The sequence below is a fragment of the Microcaecilia unicolor genome, chromosome 2 (genome assembly GCF_901765095.1).
Source record: "Microcaecilia unicolor chromosome 2, aMicUni1.1, whole genome shotgun sequence".
Taxonomy (NCBI): domain Eukaryota; kingdom Metazoa; phylum Chordata; class Amphibia; order Gymnophiona; family Siphonopidae; genus Microcaecilia; species Microcaecilia unicolor.
The window spans coordinates 131,807,484-131,823,040 of NC_044032.1; the positions used below are offsets into that span (position 1 = coordinate 131,807,484).

A 15,557-nucleotide genomic window follows, 5' to 3' on the forward strand; every position below is an offset into this window, starting at 1 on the left:
GCGTGGGGCCTGAGGGGCCTGGGCCCCCGCAGATTTTGCCCTGGACCCCCCTACCGCCATCAACTCTCCCCCGCTGCCGTTCTTACTTTTGCTGGCGGGGGACCCCAACCCCCGCCAGCCGAGGTGTGCTTCCACCTGCCGCTGCCGTAAAAACATCTTCTTCAGCCGGCGGGGGACCCCAAACCCCCGCCAGCCGCCCCGCGGTGTTTGAAATTCATCTTCGGCCTCCGTGGCCGTGCTGCTGTGATAGGCGCTGTTGAAATCCACTTCGGAGTCTGACGTCGTTGTACGTTGTACGTGCTGCGACGTCAGACTCCGAAGTGGATTTCAACAGCGCCTATCACAGCAGCACGGCCACGGAGGCCGAAGATGAATTTCAAACACCGCGGGGCGGCTGGCGGGGGTTTGGGGTCCCCCGCCGGCTGAAGAAGATGTTTTTACGGCAGCGGCAGGTGGAAGCATACCTCGGCTGGCGGGGGTTGGGGTCCCCCGCCAGCAAAAGTAAGAACGGCAGCGGGGGAGGGTTGGCGGCGGGAGGGGGGTGGAGAGAGTCACATTGGTGGCGGTGGGGGGGGCGGCGGCGGGGGGGGGGCTAAAATGTGCCCCCTCCCTCTGGCTCTGGCCCCCCCTACCGCCGGAGTCCAGATACGCCCCTGAGTAGTAGTAGTAGTATGTATGTGCTAGGCGCTATTCTGTAAAATTGGTGCGCTAGCCATATGATGTGTAATATCAAATGGGCTGTACCATTGGGCGAAGCATAGGTATGTCCTGGCGCTCTGCCTAGGAAAAGGTGTTTCTTATAGAATAGTATCAGATGCATATGTTTTTCTAGGAGATGGTTTCAGTTTATTTACAGACATCTACACATTGGCAGCATATAAGAAATGTTAAATAAATAAATAACGATCCAAGCAGAAACAAAAGAGCAACACTCCACAACCAAACACCAGTGCAGAAGAGCCACTCTCCACAACCAAAAATGAACACACTATCATATGAGTTTAGCTAAGATGATTTTATCTGATAACATGCTTATCTTTAAACTAGTTTTGTTTTTGGTTGAATATGCTTACATTCATTTGATATATCTATATGAGCATGTTGCTGTATTTGTATTTATATGCCCATTTTTTTCTCTTTGTACATTATAATTTGCATTTTGTTTATATGATGAAAATATACTTATGTTTTTATATATGTATCCACACAGTTGATGGTAGCATTTTTCTATACAAGCAGTTTGGGGAGTTTTTTTTTTAATGTTCATGTATATGTCTCTATTAAGCCCTATTGGGTATGTTAGCTTTTACAGGAAGATTACCTTTTTAGTATCCTTTGATGTTTGTATAATATTTTAGTTTTTGATCATTGTAGATGATAAGCAGTGTTTCTTTTTAATTATTTATAACTTTTTTTTCAATCAGTGTTATTTATATTTTATATGATTCAAACATGTTGTTTGAATTTTAGATTTCTGAGGCAGGCCCTGTCGCCGAAACACAGCCATGTTGAATCAAACAAAAAATTACATTAAAACTATTTCCAGATGCTTTTGTTGCCTCCACTGTGTTGCTTGTATTAAATCTAATATAATAAAAGGCACCCTCAACGTTCTGAGGACAACGTTCTGAAGTCACTCAGACAGACTCCCAGAACGGTTCGTAAGTTCGTGGTGGTGAAGCCACGACTTGCTGCCCCGCCCTCGCGTCAAACGTCATGACGTCGAGGGCGGAAAAGCAACAGAAAAATGAAAGCAGGGACCGCATCAAGGAAGGGGGAGGAGTAGGGAAACACGCGGAGCGTGTTTCCCTACTCCTCCCCCTGCCAAGGAAACGCTGGCTACCAACCGCGCCGCGCGCCACAGGTAGCCCCGCCCAGACCGCCCGAGCACCACTCTCCCTCCCTCCCTCCCAAGTTCAGCAACGCGCGACGGCGACGTGGTGGGGGCGCTCCGCCCCAGATGTCAGCGGGTGGGGAGTGCTGCGAGTCCGCTCCCGGCGCTGTCCTGCCTTTAAAACCCAATTTGAAGCGCTGGAGTAACAGGCAGCAGCGCCTCGCGTCTGCCCTTCTACTAAAAATCTCTTCGACGACGTCATTGGGCCTTCCCACATTGAGTCCCGCCCTCCTCTCAGGTAACTTCCAATTACCGCGAGGGCGGGTGGGACTCAATGTGGGAAGGCCCAATGACGTCGTGGAAGAGATTTTTAGTAGAAGGGCAGACGCGAGGCGCTGCTGCCTGTTACTCCAGCGCTTCAAATTGGGTTTTTTTTTAAGGCAGTGAGGGTGGTGGGCCTGGGCGGCAGGAGAATGGAGCTGGTAGGTGGGGAGGGACTCAGATGGGAGAAGGGTGTGGGGCTCTCAGGTGGGGGGGAGGGGGTTCTCAAATGGGAACTACACTGAGGTGGGAGGGGTTCATGGATGGGAGAAGCAGAAGGGGGTGGGGAGGGGGTTCTTGGATAGTTGAAGGGGACGGGTGGGGAGGGGACTGGGGTTCTTGGATGGGAGAGACTGGGGAGGGGGTTCTCGGATGGGAGAAGGGGACGGATGGGGAGAGGACTGGGATTCTTGAATGGGAGAAGGGGACTGAGGTGGGGAGGGGGTTCTTGGATACTTGAGGACGAGTGGGGAGGGGACTGGGGTTTTTGGATGGGAGAGACTGGGGAGGGGTTCTTGAATGGGAGAAGGAGACTGAGGTGGGGAGGGGGTTCAAGGATGGGAGAAGCAGAAGGGGGTGGGGAGGGGGTTCTTGGATAGTTGAAGGGGACGGGTGGGGAGGGGACTGGGGTTCTTGGATGGGAGAGACTGGGGAGGGGGTTCTCGGATGGGAGAAGGGGACAGATGGGGAGAGGACTGGGATTCTTGAATGGGAGAAGGGGACTGAGGTGGGGAGGGGGTTCTTGGATACTTGAGGACGAGTGGGGAGGGGACTGGGGTTTTTGGATGGGAGAGACTGGGGAGGGGGTTCTTGAATGGGAGAAGGAGACTGAGGTGGGGAGGGGGTTCAAGGATGGGGGAGGGGGTTCTTGGATGCTTGAAGGGGACGGGTGGGAAGGGCACTGGGGTTTTTGGATGGGAGAGACTGGGGAGGGGGTTCTCGGATTGGAGAAGGGGACGGGTGGGGAGGGGACTGGGGTTTTTGGATGGGAGAGACTGGGGAGGGGGTTCTTGAATGAGAGAAGGGGACTGAGGTGGGGAGGGGGTTCAAGGATGGGAGCGCTTCATTAAACCCCATACACACACACTCACTCTCTCATCTGGCAGCGCTTCCTGTACCCCCTGCCCCCCCCCCCCCCCCCCCCACACACACACTCCCTCACTCTGTCATCTGCCATTGCTTCCTGAACCCCCCCCCCCCCCCACACACACACACACACACATACTCACTCTCTTTCATCTGGCAGCGCATCCAGAATCCCCCACACCCCTCTTCTTCCAAGCTGAACCCCTCCAACACATCCCCCCCACCCCACACACACACTCTCTCTCTCTCTTCCTCTCCTCCAGCACACCAATTGCTTAGGTGCAGTGGCAGCAATCTCAGACACCAGAGAAAGAGGGGGGCCTGACACCATAGAGAGAGAGGGAGGGAGGGAGGTATCTCTGTCACACACACACACACTCTCTCTCTCACAGACAATGTGTTTCTGTCTCTCACTCTCATACACTCTATGTCTCACATTGTATCACATTCACTCTCTATGTGTCACACAGTCACTTACATACTCGCTTGGTCTCATACACTCAGTCTCACAGACAATCTGTGCCTCACACACACTCTCATTCACGCACACACTGTATCTGTGTGAAACACACTCTCTCTATCACACTGTGTCTCCCATACGCAATTGCACACACTCTCATTCTCACACACACACACTCTCTCACAGACACGCTCACACCCAGACTCACTCTCTCTCTCACACACACACTCACACTTTCACTCTCTCTATCACACACAGTCACTCTCACATACACTCTCCAAAACATACACATTATGAGGAAAACCTTGCTAGCGCCCGTTTCATATGTGTCAGAAACGGGCCTTTTTTACTAGTAATTAAATATTTCATCAAGACCAGGAGTCCTCAACTCAGTCCTTAGAAACACAGTATGGATTTTGGAGTATCTACAAATGAATATGCATGAAAAAGATTTGCATGTACTGCCTCCATTGGATGCAAATCCATCTCATGTATATTCTTTGTGGCTGTCCTGAAAATCCAACTTGCTGGATGTATTCGGAATACTGGGTTGAGAATCAGTAATCTAGACATGGGTTCAGTAAATGTACAGTAACACTTAGGGTCTAGGCTTGTGAGACAAAAGGTTGAGATATCTTAAACAGAAAATGCATTGTTTGACTAGTGCTGTATGGATAATATGTAAAACATGAATTATAAAACAGCTCTCTTTTCTGATTATTCTACCATTCCAGGGGGACAAGGAGAGGATCATGATAATTACTGGTCCAAACATGGGTGGGAAAAGCTCCTACATCAAGCAAGTTGCACTGATTACTATCATGGCACAAATGGGCTCTTATGTCCCTGCGGAGGAAGCTGCTATTAGTGTTGTAGATGGTATTTTTACCAGGTAAAATATGATTCTTTCTTATGTTCTGCAGCATAGAAATTATCAATATTCTGAAGGCCATAACTGATGTTTTCAACAACTAGCCAAGTAAACCTGAATAATGCAACAGTGGCAGAAGTCACAAATATGGTATGAAGGACAACAGTGATAAGTAGAAGTTAGCTTACTCCATGCTAGGAATGTTGCATGTGTTGAGCAAAGTGATTTGATTCCGAATTACTGATTTCTTTCCACCAGGTCTAGTCTTCAGGAAACTATTTTCAGTCATCTAATAGGAAAGAACTGTATACTTTTAACGTGCACATTTAGTTCATTGCAAAGAGAAACTGTGAACAGGACAAATAAGGGATTAGGGAGTTAGATTTTATGGGAATGATTAAAATATGAGTTTTCAAAGGTGCTGGGAATTATTTTGGACTCAAAATTGAACTTTTAACAAACAAATTAGTGTATTGAGTAAGAAAGCTTTCTTTAGATTGAGACAGTTTCGAGCTATTAGATCATTATTGTAGCACAGAATTTTAGAATGTTGGTACAAGCAATTCTTTTACCGTATTTAGATTATTGTAATGTGCTATATCAAGGTATTTCATCTAAATCACAAAAGCAGCTGCAACTGTCACAGAATACAGCCACAAGATTGATTTTTGTAAAGGGAAGTTTGAGTGTCGCGCCATTTATGAGGAATTTGCATTGGCTACCATTTCAGAAACATATTAATTTCAAAATATTTTGTTTTTTTAAGTCTTTTTTGGGCAAAATTCGGAGGGTCTTACAGAATTGCTTTTGATTCCCTCATTGGGATATTCTTCCTGTACCTTTACATATTGGGCTTCCATCTCCTAAGTATATTCATCTTAAATCTGTCTATGAAGGTTCTTTAATATTCCAAGGCGCTTGAGTTTGGAATGGATTGCCTTGGAAGATATAAAGATTACCTACATATTATAGTTTTAGGAAAGGTTTGAAGACATTTTTATTCAATTTAGATTTAGAATGGCATTTAACTGGGCTATTATGCTCTTTACATATGTTATATCTGGACCGCATTTTGTCTGCTAATTGTTGTAGACTTTAATAATGGTGTTCTACATCAAATGTATATTCCTCTGTTGACAAGACTCTTGGTTTGTTAACTACAGTGAACCTTTTTGGAATGAAAGCGGTATACAAACCTTTTATAGTATAGTATTAAACAGGTGAGTAAGGGGTTAAGAGTTTAAAGCAGCATTAAAAAGGTGGACTTCTAGCCTGGATTTGAACAGAGACAGAACATATGACATACAGACTCAGGACATCTGTTCCAGGTGTGTGGAGTTGGCGGTGGAAGAGAAGGGTATAGATAAGAGTGACTTACCTGATGAACAGAGTTCCCAGGGAGGTGTGTACAGAGAGATGGAAGAGGAGAGATAATGAGCAGCTAAATAATCAATATATGGGCAGGATTAGACCCCAATATTCAATGCCAGGCCATGTCCGGACACCAACATTGAATAACCGGATCTGACCACCAGGATTTATGTGGATTCTGCCTGATATTCAGTCGAGACCTGTATATGATGCTTATGCAGGTCCCAGTTGAACATCAGCCAAAACCTACATAAAGCGATATCAGGTTCCCATACCCACCAGGGCTGCCCCTCCCCAGCCCAACCCCTGATCTTGATCCACTCTACAGGACCTCCCCTTCTGGACCACCTCCAACAATAGCAGTCTCAAGCCCCCTTCCCATTACACTAGGTCCCCTCCCCCCCAGCTTACCTTAACTTCATTAGTTGTCCAGTGGGGTAAATGGAACAAGAGCGAAGGACACTTGCTTCTGCCCCTAGCAACTGCAACTTGAAAATAACGGCCATGGTATCTTGCACTAAATATTACCGGCACCTGGATAACTACCAGATCCTCCTTGATTCTGCTTTGTTAACGCCCCTCTCCTGCTCATTTTCAAAATGGCTGGTTAACTCCGATAGGCAGTGGCACTGCCTAGTTCAGTGCCACTGAATATCGGCAGCCAGCCCACTGAACACAGTTTAAGCGGGCAGGGGCCACTCCTGCCTGCTTAAATTACTTTGAATACCAGGCCTGAGAAGTTCATTCTTGTCCATGTTCAGTTTCATATGGCAATGGGACATCAAGGAAGCAATGTCATTCAAGCAGGATGAGACTTGGGCCTGAATTTCTGGTGTGGAGAGGTAAATCTGGAAGTCATCAGTTAAAATGTGATTATGAGATAAATTTGCACCACTACATTTTCATATTTTTTATTGCTCCTTCATCTACTTTTAATTTGCCTCCTGAATTGGTATTGTTTTGGAACAGTTTTGTATTCAGGACAGACTTGTCTGTTGGTCATTTTTAAGTGAATGTCCGGATGGAGGTTAAAACTGCAGTGTTAGCAAATCTGCTTCGCATATAGTCCCTGATAGATGTTCCCCTTTCCTTGCTTTCTCTTCTCCCATTGGTTCTGATTTCTTTGCTTTGATTATTTTTCTTTACATACGCTTTCCAGGCAGTTTTTTTTCCACACACTTTTTTCATACATTCTGCTTAATGATTTGTTAGTTTTGTAACCTCATTCATAATGGTGGTTTAAAAAGATTGATCATGTCATAGTCTATTTTAGATAATTTCCATTTGAGGGTTATTTAACCCCCCAACAACAGACACTTGTTTTTAGAACCATTCAAGTATATTCACTAATGATTTATATGTCATGCAAGGTATTAAGTATAAGAGTACTAGTAAAAAAGGCCCGTTTCTGACACAAATGAAACGGGCGCTAGCAAGGTTTTCCTCGGAGTGTGTATGTTTGAGAGAGTGTATGTGAGAGTGACTTGTGTGAGAGAGAGAGTGAATGTGCGAGTGTGTGTGTGAGAGAGAGAGAGGGTGAGTCTGGGTGCGAGTGTCTGTGAGAGAGAGTGTGTGTGTGAGAATGAGATTGTGTGCAAGTGCATATGTGAGACACAGTGTGAGAGACAGAGAATGTGTTCCACACAGATACAGTGTGTGCGAGAGAGAGTGTGTGTGAGACACAGACTCTCTGTGAGACTGAGTGTATGAGACCAAGAAAGTGTGTGAGTGACTGTGTGACACATATAGAGTAAATGTGATACAGTGTGAGACATAGAATGTGTGAGAGACAGTGTGTGAGAGTGAGAGAAAGACATTGACTGTGAGAGAGAGAGAGTGTGTGTGTGACAGAGATACCTCCCCCCCTCTCTTGTGTCAGGCCCCCCCTCCCTCCTTCTCTCAGGTGTCAGCCCCCCCCCCCCCCCCCCCCCCCCCCCTCTCTGGTGTCTGAGCGTTACTGTGCAGGACGTTGAGCTCTGGCTGTGCTTCAAGGAACTGACCAATCCTATTTAATAGAATGTACCTCCAACATTCTGAAGCCGAGAAACCTCGTGTGGTTGGTCACTTCTGCTTGTGACGAACCCGGAAGTACATGATGTCAATTCAGGAGATGGATACAGAGAGCAGGAATGCCTCAGCCATGCAGTCAGCTTCAGAATGTTGGAGGTGCGTTTTATTATATAGGATTATCTTTTAATCTTTTTGTACAGTTGGCATGAGTATATGTTTTTTGTTTACCTTACATGAACAATTGATATATAAATATACTTTTACATATTTTTTATTGACAGCTACCGTTAAGTAGAAATATATCTTGCTTGTTTGATTTAATAATCAGCTTGATGTAATAATACAGTCATTCAGTATGTATAGGCTTAAAACTTTTTGTAGTTTTAAATATGATATCTATATCCATTGGAAATTTTAAGTTTTTTGTTCTTTGTTTTTATCTGTGGCTGTAGATTGTTGTGACTCCTTATGGAGGCAGTTGCGCCGAAAATGTGTCTTGTTGAGTCCTTCTTCTGAGCAGCTACTGTTTTGGGGAATTTATTTTTTGTAGACCTGTTGGCTTATTATTATTTTTTTTTTATTATAATAAACTTTAACGCCAAGGTTTCCTTTTTCTACTTTTTTTTGGTCCTCCCCTACTTCCTTTTCTACTAGTCATCAATTTAATCCATGGGAGGAGATCAGAGCACCAAGGGAACAGGTAATACAGAGGAGAGGAGGTCCCAAGACAGGGGCCTGAGGTGTACTGACTGATGGCAGGATAGCAGTGGAGGAGGATCCACCAGAGCATACACTAAAAGTGTGAGGGAACAGACAAGAATAAAACCAAGTCAAGGCAGAGCCCCCAAATCAGCATATCAAGGAGTAGGTGGTGATAAACAGTATCAAAAGCAGCAGGTAGGTTAAGAAGGATGAGGATTTGGTAAAGGCTCTCGGATCTGGCTAGGAACAGGTCACTGGGGACTATGCAAGGGCTGTTTCTGTGGAATATAGGCGGATTGTAGTGGATCAAGAACATTTGAGATGAAAGAAAGTCAAGACAGCAGCATTGAACAGCATGTTCCAGTAGGAAGGAGAGAGCTGGGACAATATTTAGAAGGGCAGTTAGGGTCCACTTAAGGTTTTTTGAGGAGTGTTGTAGCCACACCATGTTTGAAGGCATCAGGAACTGGTGCAGTAGAAAATGATAATTGAGGATATAACAGATAAAAGAGATGACACAGAAGATAGAGCTGAGAAGATGAGTGAAAATGGGATCAGAGGAACACGTGGAGGGTCATAATCGAACGGGCCACCCAAGTTTTCCTGAGGACGTCCTCGCAGGACGTCCAAGCGAAGGGGGGCAGCCATCTTTCGTTTTGATAATACGGTCGGGGACGCCCAAATCTCAACGTTTAGGTCGACCTTAGAGTTGGTCATCCTTAGAGATGGTCGTCCCCGGTTTTCGGCGATAATGGAAACCGAGGATGCCCATCTCAGAAACAACCAAATCCAAGCCCTTTGGTCGTGGGAGGAACCAGCATTCTTAGTGCACTGGTCCCTCTGACATGTCAGGACACCAAGTGGTTTCGGCGTTACCCCAGAGGACACTAGCGACCTTATTTTCGAAAGTGATGGGCGCCCATATTTTGACCCAAATCGGGAGAGCCCATCTCGCAAAGGCACCCAAATCGATATAATCGAAAGCCGAGTTTGGGCGTCTTCAACTGCACTCCGTCGCGGGAACGAACAAAGTTGTTGGGGGCATGTCGGATGCGTGGTGAAGGTGGGACTGGGGCGTGTTTATCAGCCGAGGAGAGATGGGCGCCTTCGGCCAACAATTGAAAAAAAAAGGACGGCAGAAGCAAGAATTTGGGTCACTTTTGCTGGACCCTTTTTTTTCACGACCCAAGTCCCAAACAATTGCCCCAACTGGCCAGATGACCACCGGAGGGAATCGGGGATGACCTCCCCTGACTCTCCCAGTGGTCACTAACCCCCTCCCACCACAAAAAAAGAACTTTAAAAACTTTTTTTGAAAGCCTGTATGCAAGCCTCATATGTCATACCCAGCTCCCTGACAGCAGTATGCAGGTCCCTTGGAGCAGTTATTAGTGGGTGCAGTGGACGTCAGGCAGGCAGACCCAGGCCCATCCCCCCCTACCTGTTACACTTGTGCTGGTTAATGTTGAGCCCTCCAAAAAAAACCCAAACCCACTGTACCCACATGTAGGTGCCCCCCCTGCACCCCTTAGGGCTATGGTAATGGTGTAGACTTGTGGGCTTTGGGTTTTGGGGGGATTTGGGGGGCTCAGCACACAAGGGAAGGGTGCTATGCACCCTGGAGCTATTTAAAAAAATTTTTAATTTGTAAAAGTGCCCCCTAGGGTGCCCAGTTGGTGTCATGGCATGTGAGGGGGACCAGTGCACTACGAATCCTGGCCCCTCCCATGACCCAATGCCTTGGATTTGTTCGTTTCTGAGCTGGGCGCCTTCGGTTTCCATTATCGCTGAAAACCGATAGCGCCCAGCTCAAAAACGCCCAAATCCTAGGCATTTGCCCCGCACAACTCGTATTATCGAAAAAAAGATGGGCGCCCATCTTTTTCGAAACTACGGTTTGTCCCGCCCCTTCGCATGACCACCCATGGAGATGGGCACCCACTTTCGATTATGCCCCTCCACAAGGAATATGCAGATGGACTCCAGAACTTTCCCAGCACCTGGCAGGAGGTCAGAAGTAGCACAGGGTAGGAGGAGTGGAAGACTGAGTGGGTTGGGAAGGACCTGGGAATCACCTCAGAAGACAAGCCAGAAGGAGCGCAGGGTAGGAAGAGTGGAAGATCAAATGGGTCACAGTGGATGTGGGAGTCACCCTGGAGCATGCAGATGGACTACAGAATGTCCCCCAGCACCTAGATCTAGCACCCCATTATAGAACTACACTTTAAATGAGTGGCCAGTTCAAAATCAGGGTCGACTGTTCAAGGTTACAAGCACACTGCAGTCTTTCCCACAGATGTATGTTTTAGGAGTGCATCTAACTAAAATTTATATTTCAAACAAAGCTTTAAGAATCAGTTAACACTGAAATTCCTACAAGCTGAAGACAGATCCCCAGTGCAGGTGGGAGAAAACTGATTATGGACACCACAGTAATGCTGATACAATAGAAATGATTTTTGAATGACATTTTAAAGATGATTTTCTGCTGCTGTACTGGAGCACTATTATGAAGGTTTGTGTGCTCAGTAGAAGACATCTATTATTCTCAGGTCAGAATTTTAAGAAGTGGAACAATTTAATTGACTGACAATTTTTTCTTGCCTTTATTATTGAGTCAAAAAGCAGAGGCATTAAAAATAAAAATAAAAAAAAAAAAGGCCAACAATGGCTACTCGTAAACTTCCTCCCTTCATCCCTGCATTTACACACACACACAAATAGATATAGATATAATGTGGGGGGGGGGGGGGGGGGGTTAACATAAAATGCTGCATTTCCTTCCTTTCCCTTTGCTCTTCCTGAACAAATTATAGTCTGTGTGACTATGTCCTAATCATGGAATTCATTGACCATCTCTGTGTACTAGCAACAATATCTAGATTTGCCTCTGCTATTAGGGCCTTTAGATTGGAAATTGCGTTGCCTGGACTTGTGGATATTTGTACTCATGGCCTTCCAGATATTTCTTTTTTCCTGCATGGTTTTGTAGTTACTTGTGCTTAACACCCTCTTCTTTCCAGTTGTGTAATAGTATCTTTATGAGGTTCTCCTTTCTATGTTTTTCTCAGTAACCTAGGGCCCTGTTTACTAAGCTGCGCTAGAGGTGCACTAAGCATTAGCGTGAGCTAACCGTGTAGATGCCCATAATATTCCTATGGGCGTCTACACGGTTAGCGTGCGCTAATTTTTAGCACATGCTAAAAACGCTAGCACACCTTAGTATCTAGGGGCCCCTAATTTGTTTGATGGGAGTGACAGTCCAAACCTTTCAGCTTCCATCAGTCATCCTCTTTATCAGGTTTAAAATTCTCTCCATCTATGATCGGAGCCATTTGTCTTGGAATCCTGTGCCCTTTGCGAACAATGCAGGCTGTCCTACTGTAAGGTCTCTTATCTTCACACATGTAACCCCAATCCCCAAAATATTCAGAACGTTCTTATTTATACCAATTCTTCAGCCGTGCGTTGAAGATTTTGGTGTGATAGAGTTTGTCTCTCTCCTAAGAATGCACAGGTACTGCCTTACAAAAGCTGACCTATTGCCTTAGACCAAGGATGGGCAACCTGCAGATGCATGCGGCCTACACAGAAAACGGGCTGCACAAACTTTATTAACCAGAATTTTGGTGCCTTAAATACTGTATTTCACAAATATTTTTAGAAAGCTGCATAGCCACTCTAGCAGTAAACATGTTTGCTTTGTTTCTTTCCATCGCTTTTAGTTATAGTTCTAATTATTTATTTATTTATCACAGGCGGTCTATGGAGTTCTTCTGTGCTTTTCTGGTTAGGATAGTATGGGACTCATTTTCAAAACACTTAGACTTACAAAGTTCTGTAAGTTACTGTAGAATTTTGTAAGTCTAAGTACTTTGAAAGTACGTCTCTATGTAATGTGGTCACTGATTGTCATTTTTACTTGTTTGTGAAAATTGTTGTTTTTACACTTATTGCTTTTAAACTGGTTGATTCCCAAAATGAGCGTGAAAAAGAAAAATGGAAGATGACTATGGAGCATTTAACAAAGACTGGCAGACAGATATTTTTTCAGTAGTATCGAAAATAATTTTCTGGTAATGATTTATGTTCATTTAGTCATCACATTGAGTTTTGCTGGCAGTGAATTCTATGGCACATTTGTTAATTTTCTGTGTGTGGCCCACTAGGGATAGTACTGATATTCATGTGGCCACCTGTGGTATAAAGGTTGCCTACCCCTGCTTTAGATCCTCCTGTATTTCATATTCCTATAGTAAGTTTATATAACTTCTAGCTAAGTCATTTGTTCCCAAGTGGATTATGACATTAATTGGTTGGCTAGATTACCTAATATGCTGCTCACCACATGCACAGTTTTTGAAATTTTTGTGCTGTCACTTTGCTCAGAATAATGATTATTGGACTATTTCATTACATTAAGAGCTCCTTGTACTAAGCAGAGAGAATCATGATGGTAGGTCTAAAATGAGATAAGCTTTTACTAGGGAAAGGTATCACAGAGTATGATGATATGGTGAGATTTCCTAGGAGATACAGGGCTGGTGTTAGACATTCAGGGGTCCAGGGCAGAAACCAGGGAGGGGCCCCAAAAGCTGATCTTCAGCTAATGCCTCCTTCAGCTTGAGGCAATCTTAGAGCCACCCAGGGCAATTGCCCTATTTGCTACACCCTAACGCCAGCCCTGAGGGAGACATGCTAATCACTGTAAAAACAAAAATGAAAGCACGTTCTGAGGGTAAAATGTGAAATTAACAGCAGAAAGGGGCCTTTTGATAATTTTCCAAACTCAAAGAGTAAAAGTATCTATATACATCAACGATAACAGACACTATTTCATAAGAGCATAAGAGCTGCCTTGCCGGGTCAGACCAAGGGTCCATCTAGCCCAGTATCCTGTTTCTAACAGTGACCAATCCAAGTCATAAGTACTTAAGAGTTCAAAAGAGAAGAAATATTCCATTCTACTTAAGCTCAGGGATAAGCAGTGACTTTCCCCAAGTCTATCTTAATGACGGTTTATGGCCTTTACATCCAGAAATTTGTCCAAACATTTTTTTAAACCCAGCTATACTAACTGCTTTTACCCCCTGTGTCCAGATTTGTTTTACTATCCTGCTTATTTTCGAAAGGAGAAAAACGTCCATGTTCGGGAGATGGGCGTCCGTTTCCCGTGGGCGGCCAAATCGATATAATTGAAAGTCGATTTTGGTCATCTTCAACTGCACTCCGTCGTGGGAACGAATAAAGTTGACGGGGGCGTGTCGGAGACGTGGTGAAGGCGTGACTGGGGCGTGGTTATCGGCCGAGCAGAGATGGGCGCGCTCGGCCGACAATGGAAAAAAGAAAGGCGTTGTTAGCGAGAATTTAGGACACTTTTTTTACCCTTTTTTCTCACGAACAGGTCCCAAAAAAGTGCCCTAACTGACCAGATGACCACCGGAGGGAATCGGGAATCACCTCCCCTGACTCCCCCAGTGCTCACTAACCCCCTCCCACCAAAAAAAACCCACTTGCAAAAACCTTATTTCCCAGCCTCTATGCCATCCTAAAATTCCGTACCCACCTCCATGACAGCAGAATGTGTTCGATCCTCTCACAGCCTTTCCCTGGGTCAGATGTGGCTCTCGGGTGCACTGCAGGGTCATATCAGCATTGCATTGTGGTGGGTGTAGGGTATTGGGCTCCGTGATTTCACTAGCTTGTGTTACAGTCTCACGATGTTGGTAGTTGGTAGGCTCTTCTCCCATGGTGCTTTTCCCTCTGCTTACTGGGTCAGTGTGCGCCCTGTTTTGTTTCCGGTAGTCCACAAGGTAGTGGCCATTTTTGTAAGTCCGTTTTAGATCCCCTTCGTGTGTTAGCCACGTTACAGAACTTAGTTCTTACCTTGAATGTTGCTGAAAGAGGGCATTGTACACCATTCTGCCAGCTCTGAGCTACTGCTAATCTTAGTACCAGGAAGACTCGTTGCCAGTTGGGCACAACCTCTGATCTGCAGTTAACGGTGAGTAAATGCGGTTATTGAAATAAAGGACATTTTCAGCGAGATTAGTCTTACGGTGTGAACTGCTGTGCCAAGGTTATACAGCAGCAACAAGTCCTGTCCCTGGAGCACTTTTAGTGGGTAATGCAGTACATTTCAGGCAGGCGGACCTAGGCCCATCCCCCCCTACCTGTACCACTTGTGGTGGTAAATGGGAGCCCTCTAACCCCCCCCCCCAAAACCCACTGTACCCACATGTAGGTGCCCCCCTTCACCATTAAGTGCTATGGTAATGGTGTAGAGTTGTGGGGAGTGGCTTTTTGGGGGGGATTTGGGGGTCTCAGCACCCAAGGTAAAGGAGCTATGCACCTGGGAGGTAATTTAATGTTTTTTCCTATTTTTTAAAAGTGCCCCCTAGGGTGCCCGGTTGGTGTCCTGGCATGTGAGGGGGATCAGTGCACTATGAATCCTGGCCCCTCCCACGACCCAAAGCCTTGGATTTGGTCATTTTTGAGCTGGGACGCTTCAGTTTCGATTATCGCTGAAAAACGAAAACGCCAAGCTCAAACAAACGCCCACATCTCAAAAACACCCACATCCAATGCATTTGCCTGGCACAAACCGTATTTGCGAAACTAAAGATAAACGTTCATCTTTTTTGAAAATACGATTCGACCCACCCCTTCACGGACCCATTCTCGGAGATGGACGTTCTTACACATGGGCGTTTGCGTTCGATTATGCCCCTCCACGTAACTTTATGGAGTGTTCTCTAGTGTTTGTACTTTTTGGAAGAGTAAACAATTTATTTATGTTTACCTGTTTCACGCCATTCAGGATTTTATAGACCTCTGTCATATCTCTCCTAGACCATCTCTTCTCCAAGCTGAAGAACTCTTTTCTCATATGAGAGTCCTTC

The 15,557-nt window shown here is 45.5% G+C and overlaps 1 protein-coding gene across 1 annotated transcript in view; it reads left to right on the forward strand.

The window, feature by feature from the left end:
• The window catches only part of MSH3 (mutS homolog 3), a 484,945-nt gene that overhangs the window by 339,189 nt on the left and 130,199 nt on the right, over positions 1–15,557 (forward strand). Inside the window, exon 20 of the mRNA XM_030193332.1 lies at positions 4,436–4,593. Within this exon, the coding sequence (XP_030049192.1) occupies positions 4,436–4,593 (158 nt within the window). The remainder of the gene's footprint in view (positions 1–4,435; positions 4,594–15,557) is intronic.